The 12961-nt window shown below is 36.9% G+C and overlaps 1 protein-coding gene across 4 annotated transcripts in view; it reads left to right on the plus strand.

Annotated features, from left to right (window-relative positions):
• The window catches only part of RPAP2 (RNA polymerase II associated protein 2), an 84924-nt gene that overhangs the window by 40191 nt on the left and 31772 nt on the right, over positions 1–12961 (plus strand). For all 4 annotated transcript variants that reach the window (XM_032622292.1, XM_032622284.1, XM_032622311.1 and 1 more), the window contains one exon: positions 8639–8707. In XM_032622292.1, the coding sequence (XP_032478183.1) occupies positions 8639–8707 (69 nt within the window). The remainder of the gene's footprint in view (positions 1–8638; positions 8708–12961) is intronic.

Here is a 12961-nt window from a genome sequence, read left to right on the forward strand (position 1 = left end):
ATCTAGAATGTTTATATTTGAAAGTGAATATTCAGGGAATAACAATAAATCTGAATGACATGATTGTGCTAATTACTGACATTGTTACACTCATTGGATGTCATGGTAACTATGCAATTACAAGATCATTGAATGCCAGAAATGATGCTCAAATTGGCCTAGGCCTTTGGAAGACTGACTAAATGCTTTGCTAAAAGGAGGGTTTGGGCCAAACACCAAGATGAAAGCTGAACTTCTTTGCATTTCTATTTAGTTAGGAAGAGAGAGACACTTGTTTTTTTAGGCCTAGGTCGTATACCTGTCACAAAACCATGCATCCAAAAGAAAACAAAAGTGTTTTTCAACTGTCTACATTCATGATAAAGTTTGAATAGATATGTACAGTGTGGATTTATTAGGAAGTAAATATCATATAAAGAAAGGTTAGCTGAGGGAAGATGAAGACCAGGTGCTACTCTGTTTCATTGATTTTTAAAAGACTTGTTACTCAATTTCTTGCAGACAGTGTTTATTTAATCACCATTCTGAGCAAACTGGTAAAGTCACAAAAGACACATTAGATGAAATATTAGAATAAAGCCTTTGATCTTGAACTACAAATATGAATTTTGTACTTCATTTTTTACCCCACTCATTTAGAATAGTGGGGTAAATGAACAAGTGATTCAACTTACTCTGCCTATATTTTCTAAAGCTGTTTTTCTACCTAATTGTATGTTTTCTTTCTTTCTTTTTTTTTAACTATTCTGAGGTTCTCAGAACTTACTGGAAACCCATTGGAAAAAAATGTTTGGCTACAACTGCAAGATTGCCACATTATTACTTTATGTGCCCTAGAAATTTAGGCATTTCAGGTTGGAAACCACTCACTGTCCAGGCTATTTGTTATTTTGGTCTTTTGAAGCAGCGCTGGTAATAATGTTTAGTCCATGTCAATACGTGTATTCAATATAGTACTTACTATCTGCCGGACTGTGCTTGGCACTTTACACGTTTAATTTCCAAAAAATAGTGGTATTGTCCTCATTTTACAGATGAGAGATGAGAGATTAAGTAATCTCAAATCACACAACTAGTAGTTAGGTTTAGACCCCAAATCTAAGTTGAGAGGATAGATCTTAAGTGGCCTCACCAAAAAGAAAGAAAGAAAGATAGAAAGAGAGACAGAGAGGGAGGGAGGGAGGAAGGAAGGAAGAAAGGAAGAAAGGAAGAAAATGGTAATTCTATGTGATGGAAATGTTATTTAACTTGATTGTGGTGGTCATTTCACATCGTATACATATATCAAAACATCAACTTGTGTACCTTAAATATATAATTACTATGTGTCAGTTATACCTCAGTAAAGCTGAAAAAAATTTTTTTATAAATTTATCTTTGGCTGCATTGGGTCTTCATTGCTGGGTGCAGGCTTTCTCTAGTTATGGCAAGCGGGGGCTACACTTTATTGCGGCGTGCAGGCTTCTCATTGTGGTGGCTTCTCTTGTTGCGGAGCACGGGCTGTAGGCGCATGGGCTCAGTAGTTGTGGCTCACGGGCTCTAGAGCACAGGCTCAGTAGTTATGGCACACGGGCTTAGTAGCTCCGTGGCATGCGGGATCTTCCCAGACCAGGGCTCGAACCCGTGTCCCCTGCATTGGCAGGTGGATTCTTAACCACTGCGCCATCAGGGAAGCCCCTGAAAAAATTTTTTAAAGGAATCTATTGGTTGTCTCAGTAATTATTAGTATTAAAGGTTTTTTTTAAAGTAACTTCATTTATCACCACTCTAGACCCCAAGTAAGAACTCTACTTGAGAGGATTCTATTACCTGTGCTTTCTGTGACACATAAGCTAGCCAAGACAAGAGGCACAGTGTTCTTTAGTTTAGTAAGAGGTAGCCAACAGACTGCAGAAATGAGAAGACTCAAATATCACTTTCCTTTTATATTTATAAACTGTTATTTTATCACCTTTTTCTGTCATTCTTATTTAAGTTTTTTCAAGTTACTTTCTGCATTATTTACACTAAATTAAAATAAAGCCTAGATGAAACAATATGATGTGTGGGATTTGCTTCATAGGGTGATGTTGAATATGAGGTTGTATAGATGAAACATGATTGACCAGGAGTTGATAATTGTTAAAGTTGTGATGACTGTATGGGAGTTGATTTTATGTTCTATCTTTATATATGTTTGAAATTCAACAATTTCTGCAGAAATAAGCCAAAAAATTCTTCTTTGTTTTGGTGTAGGGGATGCTATATATAAAAATGTTGTTGTTAAGTTATTTTTGAAAATATTTACTCTTTAGTACCTGCAAGTCAAAGTCTATAGCTTTAATAAAAATTACTTACATTGACTTTGCTGCCTTTTAGCAAAATGTCTGTTACTTATAATACAGAAATACCTCTGGTAAGATAATGCGTTTTGGGGTCTTCACATTCTGGCAGGACAATTTTAACAGGTATGTGACCATAGGCTAGGTCTTCTAGGTGAAGTCTCTGGGAAAACGCCGTATTGATGACAGTGACTAGTGTTGGGAGATCTTTTCAATCAATACTGATGGTGGGAGAGTTGACATAAATAACCATATCTTTCTCTTTGAAATGATAACCAATAATAGGAACTTGTAGAACAGTGATTCTTAAGCCAGTTGTGCATCAGAATTACCTGGGGGAGCTTTTAACAACTGCAGATGCCTGGCTCCACCCCTAGAGATTGAGTTTCATTTGGCTGGGGTTGGGCTCAGACATTAGTGTTTTTCAGAAGACCCCCAGGTGATCCTAATATTCAGCCAGAGTTGAGAGCCTGTTAGAAGTAAACATGAAGCAGCTTTTTCAGCTCTTTGAAGAATCTTTCCCCAGTGAATAGAGCTGTGCTTTCCACTGAATTGCATCTTAGTCATTTATCTGGAATGTTACATTGATTTACCTGTCATAGTGGTTCCATCAGAAGCTGCTTGGTAATGATTCACTGTTGTCATTGTTGAAGCAAGATATTTTTCTAAATATGATTTGAATTAAAGTTGTATTTTGACACACAAGTCCTTTTTAAATTTCATCAGTGATGACTCAGTGTATGTTTCCTAAATCTGTATTGAATTTCCAATTATATTTTGGAACTGCTTTAAAAATGTTTTCTATCAAATATTACTGTTTTAATTTTTGAATTATCACTCAGAAAATAGTTAAGTATGATAATTTAGCATCTGTGCTTGAAATTATTTTGGCTCAGCAAAAGGGGAAATATGATAGCAGGTAAAAATGTTGCTGTTCTGCCACTTAAAGTACTTTGAAGTGAAAGCAGGGACCTTGTGTTTTCCCCAATGCCTGAAATGGTAGCATAGAGCAGGCACTCACTAGATTTTTTTCTGAACAAGTAAATAAATTCATGAAATCTTAAATTTGTCTTGGCTTTGGGAGATTTGAATACAATAGAAAAGGAAATTCTATTTAACTGTTTTTGACATTTTTTTTTCTTACATGCTTACCCTTCTTTGGCCTTTTTTGGTTATGTGATAGATTCTGTTTTAGTTGCTACAGATAAAACAGTGAATAAAATTAAATTCCTTCTCTCATTAACTATTCTAATGGAGAGGATATGTAAAATTTTAAAGACAATATGTGTGTTACTATGTGGTGATATACCTTTTTCCCTTTCCCAGTTCATTCTCCTCCTTTTCTCTCCAGAAGCAGGGAAAAAGGAATGGTACTAAGGAGGAAGTTGTGATTTTTAAATAGGCTGGTCAGGGAAGACCTCATTGAGAAGGTGCCATCTGTATAAAGACCTAACAGTTGGTGAGGGAACAAGCCATGTTGCTATCTATGAAAATATATCAGACAGGGAACAACAGGTGCAAATGCCCTGAAGCAGAAGCAGGCCTGGTATGTTCACAGAATATTAAGGATGCTGGTGAGGCTGGAGAAATGAGCAGAGGCAAAGGTACAAAGAGATATGGTCAGAGAAGTAAAGGGCAGGGAATGGCTATAGTATAGTTATATAGTCCTTGGAGCCATGGTCATTCTTTGACTTTTACTCTGAGTGAGATGGAAAGCAGTTTGTGGATTCTGAATAGGGGAAGGATGTGATCTGACATATATTTTTAGCAGTATCACTCTGTCTGCTGATTTGAGAAGTATAGTAGATGGTCAGAGGCAGGAAGACCGTTTAGATGTTGTTTAGGATATTGTTTCCATAATCTAGGCAAGAAATTATGTTGACCAAGGTGAAAGTAGTGGAGGTAATAAAAAGCGATAAGATTTTATTTTGAAAATAGAACCATCAGGATTTGATGACTGATTTGACATGGGATATGAAGAGAGTCGAGGTTACCCACAAAATTTTTGGCTTGAGCAACTGGATTCTAGAAGGATTGGGTAGCCATTTACTGAGATGGAGATACCTGCAAGAGGACCCAGTTTGCGGGGGAAGATAAGGAAATCAATTTTGGCTATACTGAAGTTTTGAGATGCCTATTAGACATTCAAGTGGAAATGAAGGTAGATCACTAGATATAGAAGTCTGTAATTCAAGGAAGAGGTACAGGCTAGAGATAATAAATTTAAGAGTTGTGAGCACATAGTTATCTAATATTTAATACTATGAGATTGGATGACATCACCAAGGGAATGAGCACATATAGAGGAGAGCAGAGACACAAGGGCAGAGGCCCTGGGGTGATCCAAAATCTCAGAAGGGGTGATCCAAAATCTCAAAAGGAGTGCCAGTGAGAGGGGAGGGGAATCAGGCGAGGGGAAACCAAGTGTAGAAAGTGTACCAAGGAGAAGGGATTGATCAACTGTGTCAAATGCTCCTGGTATATTAAGGTGGGAACTGAGAAATGTCCATTGGATTTGGCAACATGGACGTCGTTTGTACGTTTAATCCTCACAAGAACCCTGTGAGGTAGGTAGTACTATTGTCCCCATTTTACTAAATTAAAAAAAAAAAAAGTTTTACAGCCATTGAATGTGTCCAAGGTAAAACACGACTAATGACAGATCTGAATATTGAACCCATATCTGTCAGACTCTTTAACCACTATACTGTACTTGCTTTTTATATCATATAGACTTTTAACTATGGAAACATTTGTAGACATTTTAACTATGGAAAATATTCAGAGTAATGTAACAAAGATACACATCTCCACTCAGAATTAATCAAATCTATTAAGACATACCTTTTTCAATAAAATAAATAAAATGTTATAAGTTAATTCATTCAGAAAAAATTAATTGAATTTCTTCTGACTCTTATTCTGGGCACTTGGAATAAATATGTGAAGAACACAAAGATTCCTGCCCTCAGCCCAGGCAAAACAGAAAATAAACAATAACCGTATGTTAGAAGGTGGTAAGTGGTACGAGGATAAAGAAAAATATATAGCAGGATAAGGAAAGTCAAGAGTTTGGGGCTGGGAGGTGGAGGGAGTTGCACTTACTAATAGTGTGGCCCAGGTAGACCCTACTGCAAAGGTGACGTAAGAAAACTTATCATTCAGGCAGATGGAATCACCAATGCAAAAGACCTAAAACATGAAGTCCTCTTTGTCCTCTTCCCCAATCCATTCTCCTTTCCTCCCAGAAGCAACCAGTACTGTGAATTTCGTGTATATCTTTCCAGTCTTTGTTTTTATACTTTTAGTACACATATTTGTGTCCATAAATATGAATATTGTCTGTTCTTGATTTTTATAAATAATGTCATACCATACTTGCTTTCATTCAAATTATGATGAGCAAAATGTGTAAGTTCATTCTTTTTAACAGCTGTTTAGTCTTCTATAAAAATGCCACCATTTATTATATTTTCTGTTATAAGCAGTGTCACATCAAACATCTTCATATACATTTCCTTATGCATAGTGAGAGAGTTTAAGGTTTATATTTAGAAGTTATTCATATGCATTTTCAGTATTATTAGATATTGCTGAATGGTTTGATTACTCACATCAACAGTGTGTTAAAAGTAGTATTTCTGGGCTTCCCTGGTGGCTCAGTGGTTGAGAGTCCGCCTGCCGATGCAGGGGACACAGGTTCGTGCCCCAGTCCGGGAGGATCCCACATGCCACTGAGCGGCTGGGCCCGTGAGCCATGGCCGCTGAGCCTGCGCATCTGGAGCCTGTGCTCTGCAATGGGAGAGGCCGCGGCAGTGAGAGGCCCGAGTACCACAAAAAAAAAGGAAAAAAAGCAATATTTCTTCGTGTCCTCACCAACCCTTGGTATTGTTAATCTTCTATTTTTGCCAATGTAATGGAGTGAAATTTTATATTTCCCAGATTAATAGTGAGATTGAGCTCCTTTTCAAATGTTTACTGGCCATTCAGCTTTCCTCCTCTGTAAATTGCCTGCTCATGTCCTTTGCTAATTTATTTATTGGCTGTTTTTTTTTCCATAGACTTTATTTAAAATCAGTTTTAGGTTCATAGCAAAATTGGGAGAAAGGTACAGAGATTTTCCTTATGCCCCCTTCCCCCACACACGTAGCCTTCCCTGGTAAAACCATCCCGCACCAGAGTCATACATTTGCTATAATTGATGCACCTATGTTAATGACATCATTAACTCTTGGTGTTGTGCATTCTGTGGGTTTGGACAAATGTATAATGACATCTATCCATTATTATAGTAACAGAGTATTTTCACTGACCTAAAAATCCTCTGCACTCCACCTATTCATCTATCCTCCCTCACCCCACAACTCCTGGCAACCACTGATCTCTTTAAATATTTATTTATTTATTTAGCTAGCTAGCTAGCTAGCTATTTGGCTGCGCCAGGTCTTAGTTGCCACGTGCAGGATCTTCATTGCCGCATGCGGGATCTTTAGTTGCAGCATGCGGGATCTTTTAGTTGAGGCATGAGGGCTCTTAGTTGCGGCATGCCAGTTCTAGTTCCTTGACCAGGGATCGAACCCAGGCCCCCTGCTCTGGGAGCTGAGAATCTTAACCACTGGACCACTAGGGAAGTCCCTGATCTTTTTACTAGCTCCATAATTTTACCTTTTCCATAATGTCATATACTTGGAATCATACAGTTTGTAGCCTTTTCAGACTGGCTTCTTTCGCTTAAAAAATATGCATTTAAATTTCACTTAAATAATATGCATTTAAAATACCTCTATGTCTTTTCATGGCTTGATAGCCCTTTTTTTTTTATGGTGTTATTTATTTGGCTGCATCGAGTCTTAGTTTCAGCACTCAGGATCTTTGTCACGGCATGTGGGACCTTTCGTTGCAGCACATGGGCTTCTCTCTAGTTGTGGCGCGCAGGCTCAGTAGTTGCGGCACGTGGGCTTAGTTGCCCCGCAACATTTGGGATCTTAGTTCCCCAACCAGGGATCAAACCCGCGTCCCCTGCATCGGAAGGCAGATTCTTAACTGCTAGACCACCAAGGAAGTCCCACTAGCTCATTTCTTTTTAGGGCTGAATAATATTCTAGTGTCCGGATGTACCAGAGTTTATCCATTTACCTACTGAAGAGTATCTTGGTTGCTTCCCAGTTTTTGACAGTTATATTAGTAGAGCTGCTATAAACATTCATGTGCAGGTTTTTGTGTGGGCATAAGTTTTCGACTCCTTTGGGTAAATAAATACCAAGGAGTGTGATTGCTGGATTATATGATAGGACTATGTTTAGTTTTGTGAGAAATACCAGAGTGTCATCCGAAATTGCTGTGCCATTTTTTTTTTCCCACCAGCAATGAATGAGTGTTCCTCTTACTTCGCATCCTTGCCAGCATTTGGTTTTGTTGATGGTCAGGATATTGGCCATTCTAATAGTGTGGTATATCTCATTGTTTTAATTTCCATCTCCCTGATGACATATGATGTGGAGCATCTTTTCATATGCTTATTTGCCATCTGTATATCTTCTCTAGTGAGGTGTCTGTTGAAGTCTTGGACCCAATTTTTAATTGGGCAGTTTGTTTTCCTATTAAGTTTTAAGATTTCTTCGATATTTTGGATAACAGTCCTTTATCAGATGTTGCTGGCTGTTTTTTTTATTGATTTATAAATGATATTTTTAAAATGCTTTCTGAGAAATAAGATGACTACAATGTATTTTATTGTCATCAACTGCTAAGTGACAGAATTTACTTCTGATTTTTTAAAACTTAAGTTTTCTTGAATAAAGACCTAGTATTATAATTTATTAAGTCAACTCTCATTTCTGTAAATTATGGATTATTACATCCCTTAATTGCCTGCTGCCAACCTAGCACAAGGTAGAAAGGTACAAAAGGTGAATTAAAATTAAAATCAGAAATTGCTTACCTTGTCAGCTTTAATAAAACATTTGATTAGGGAAAAACATAGAGGATATGGTTACAGGGAGGTATATGTGTTTGTGTATGTATTTTAATAAACCATACAATTCAGTTTCCCATATTGTTCTTATATCACCATCTTGTCTAATAGTAGTATTGTTATAAATATATAAAAGTGGGGCTAGAACACTTCCTTTTGAGATGGCCATTATTAGATACTGAATATCAAGCCACATTATTATACTATTAACTCTGTTCTATCAAATATAACAAGAATTTAAAAATAGTGCTCTTTCATGATATCATAAATCTGATTATATCTAAAAATAGAAGGGTTATGTATTTAACAATCTTTGGGTAAATTTTATCTTACTGTCTTTCAGATTAACAAACAGAAATATTATACATAAACCTGCAGAGTGGACCTTAATTGCTTTGGTGTTGCTGTCATTGTAAGTACTCTCATATTTTTAACTCTAAATACTAAATATAAAGAATTTTGATTAGGGGAAAACAAAGTTATTCATTGATTTTCTAAACTTTCTTGGAAAATATTGTACCTCTATTTTGTGCCTATTTTCCTTTTCTATATGATAAAATAACTTTCATGTAAAGTGATATGGTATATTTTGATAAGTTGTAATCATTCTCTTTATATTTTTTACTGTCTTTTCTTCTAAGGGCATTTTTCTTCTCAAATATTATTTGTAATCATTTGAAAGGGAAGAACATCTCCATGTGGGGTATGATATATACAGGCTAGTCCCTTAATTTCTTGTTGTTGTTTTTTTTTGTTTTTTTGCTGTACGTGGGCCTCTCACTGTTGTGGCCTCTCCCGTTGCGGAGCACAGGCTCCAGACGCGCAGGCTCAGCGGCCATGGCTCACGGGCCCAGCTGCTCCGCGACCTGTGGGATCTTCCCGGACTGGGGCACGAACCCATGTCCCCTGCATCGGCAGGCGGACTCTCAACCATTGCGCCACCAGGGAAGCCCCCTTAATTTCTTTTTTAACAGTACATTTTATTAATGTTGAATGGCCTCATTATTTTACTTCTGTATTTTTACCAATATAGCTAATGCTGTTTCATTTTTCATCAGCATTTTTATCAGTGATATCATCAGAAAAGTTTTGTTTTCCAAATTAATGTACATCTTTAAAATCAAACAGATTTAAAGGAACTAAAGTAGATACTACACAAGCATATATAAAACATTTAATACTCATCCACCTTTTAAGAAATCACTAGTGGTGTCTAAGGCTTTCAATAGAGTTAAAACCATCTAGTAAGTGTAGTGTTTTTCAGCTTGAATTGCAAAAGTCTTCTTTTGAAGACCATTCATTACTGCATTACTGTTGCTACTTGGTACTTGTTAGGTCATTGAAGCCCACAGGACATTGAATACTTACTGGACACTCACAGGTCAAGAAGTGTTATGAGCCAACCTCATAGCATCTCCAGCCCTACTTTTCTTTCTTTGATGTTCCTTCAGTCTGACATGTTATTCTGGCCTCACTGTCCCACAGAAGGCTGTGCTGGGAGGCATTAGAGTAGGCTTCAGTGAGCCAGCATCCGTGTCACCCAACGAGATACAGCTCACATGATTCGTTAAATCAGAACACAGAAAATAACTTTACTTGAATGCCCTGACATAAATTTTTTATGAGCCATAAGAACAAATCTTTTGTCATTTCTGCTATTCAGTGTTCCAGTTGAATTGGTAATTTGTGAAACAGGTCTTAATTTTTTAGAAAGTTCTTTCCAGTTTATGAAATTTGTAAATATTTTGGTCACTGGCAAAAAAAATATCAGTATCTCTGCTCACCCACCATATCCTATGCCTGCTAATAAACCCTCGTAGATAACTGTTTAACTGTACTTCTGTAGTTCATTATACTAAAGGGGAAGTAGCTTTTTTGGTTGACAAGTCAGAGACCCAGGCTCAGCAGTAATCTCAGAATCTTGCTTTCTAAGCCAGTAACTGGAAGTATTATCTTAATGAGCAGCTGCTTACTGAGGACACGTTAGGTCCTACTTCTTTTTGTATCAGACTATTATTGCCTCACCTTCTCCAAAATGTATAGCAAGGAACAACAACAGAAAAAAGTATGGAAAATGAAATTTAAAAGTCTACCATCAAAATTTCCTAAGTTTAGTCCATATAAAAGTATACCTCTAGTATTTGATTTTAATAGAGGCACCCACGTGGCCCAAAATACTGAAAACTTTGCTAGTCCTTTTATTTGACTTGCCTAACTTTGGATGTAGTGTAGGTATTTCAAGGGTCAGTGACCCATAAAACTAGTAACTTAATTGAATTCAAGAAACGAAACTGCACACATCTTAGACGTATTGCATATTTCACATTGTGCAGTCAGTCTTAAGGTTGTAGCAGTCAACACTGTTTCCTTTTGTCATTCACCTTGAATCCTTCTCTTTCATTATTTCCCTAAGCCCTACAGTTAGATCTACCCATCCTTCTCCTAGTCTTTGGTCCTTTTGATCCCTTGACAACTAAAAACCTTTCCAGTTAGGGCCCTTTTGGCTTCTTTTAAAATCTTTGGTCACTATAGACACCAAGTTAGCTGGTACCTCTTGGGTTTTGCCTTTCAAATCTTGTTTTCTCATAATTTTCTGTAACTTTTGCAATAAGCCCTCTTTGAACATTCTATATCTTACCTAGCTGAATCTCCTTACTGTTTGGTCATCTGATCCTAAGACTTCTGTCTCCTGTCCCCATATTATTTTATTTCTTATTTCCTCATTTCTCAGAAATCCCCTTTAGCTTTTCATATTTCTTCCCCCCAGGGAATCTGTGACTCAACTGATAGACCCTTTCCTTCTCAGCCTGTCCTTTTTTTCAACCTTTTAGAATAAATGTTACTATATGAGATGGGGATAAAATTAAAATACATATCCATTATGTTAAAGCTAATCCCATTGGCTTCTGTAAAGTATAATTATACTTTATATTTGCACCCCTCTTTCCTCCCACTTAGAGTTCACAGTTACTTTTTAGGGAAGATATTTTGTTACTGGGGAAAGAAAAAGTAGGCATGAGGGCCAGCATTAGATAAAGAACCTTAAACCCAGTGAAAAATATGGAAACTTTAGACACTCAAAGAGGTATGTGCATATGAAGAGAAAGGAGGTAAACACTCACATGTATTTGTAGAACAGTAACCCCTCATTCAGCTTTTTGATTTATCGCCACTAAGATTGAATGTAGGCATACATGGGATTACCTTTTTTTAATAATTATCCTATGATTCAGAAAATCTTTGTTGTATCTACTCTCAGATTGCCAATGGAATTTTTTTAGTCATTGTAGACATTTCTGGAATTCATATTAAAAAGTGGACTTCTTATAAATCTTTATAGCTAGGAAAACGGTTCTGAATGGCCGTTGTAGACACTGAAGATGAATATAGTAAGATAATATGTTCAGTATTATTATAACAATGGTACTGTTCTTTGTATATGAATATTGCAAAGTTTTGTTATTATTAGCATTTGTTTAATGCATGAAAGGTGTTTTCAAAATTCCTCATGAGAACCATTTAGAAAAGGATACATATACACATATATAATTTTATTAGTAAAATAAGTGGCTCAAGTCTAGCTCTTGTTAGAGGGAAAAATCAACATTTTGAGCAAAACATGATAGTCCAGATGAAAGAAATCTGGGTCTTGAATTTTCACATCTGTATTCTTAAAAGTAGATAAGATGTCTCTGTAGCAAATCATCTTTTCCTAGTAACTTCCCTTGCACTTTCACAGATGTATTAACATTTTAAAAATTTGAACCACAATGTGTAATTTATCAGTGTATACTGATGGGAATTTTATACCCATATAATCTCAGAAAGAAATTCATCAAATCAAATTGGTTCACTTGATCTTTCCACACTCAATGCATCTATATATAAAAATACAATATGACCCATTCACACTTCATTTAGATTTCTCACTAATTCCATAGGACTTGGATGGCCACTGCAACATTTATTGATATTTATACTATGCATTCAGACCCTAAATAGTTACCAAGAGCACACTGAAAGACCTTTCAAAACTTAAGCAGTATACATTTTTTTTTTTTTTAAGCTGCGTTGGGTCTTCCTTGCTGCACACGGGCTTTCTCTAGTTGCAGCAAGCAGGAGCTCCTCTTCATTGCGGTGCGCGGGCTTCTCATTGCAGTGGCTTCTCTTGTTGTGGAGCACAGGCTCTAGGTGCACAGCCTTCAGTAGTTGTGGAGCACAGGCTCTAGGTGCACAGCCTTCAGTAGTTGTGGCTCACAGGCTTCAGTAGTTGTGGCGCGCGGGCTCTAGAGCTCAAGCTCAGTAGTTGTGGCGCACGGGCTTAGTTGCTCTGCAGCATGTGGGGTCTTCCTGGACCAGGGCTGGAACCCATGTCCCCTGCATTGGCAGGCAGATTCTTAACCACTGCGCCACCAGGGAAGTCCCAGTATACATTTATTTAACAGTGAAGGAATTAATGTTCCTTTACTCCTCTCATTTTTATTTAATAAATGTTATAATTAACAAAGGTAAGTTCTCAAGAACTTACACATAGAAGGACGTCTATAATAGTGATAACACTGTTTTTGTTTGTTTTTGCTTTTAGTAACGGATTAGAAATGCAATAAAGTAACCTGGTAGTTGGCGTTATTGCTTAAACTCCTGGCTATAGTAATTTTTTGTTTGT

This window comes from Phocoena sinus, chromosome 1, assembly GCF_008692025.1.
Source record: "Phocoena sinus isolate mPhoSin1 chromosome 1, mPhoSin1.pri, whole genome shotgun sequence".
Lineage (NCBI taxonomy): Eukaryota > Metazoa > Chordata > Mammalia > Artiodactyla > Phocoenidae > Phocoena > Phocoena sinus.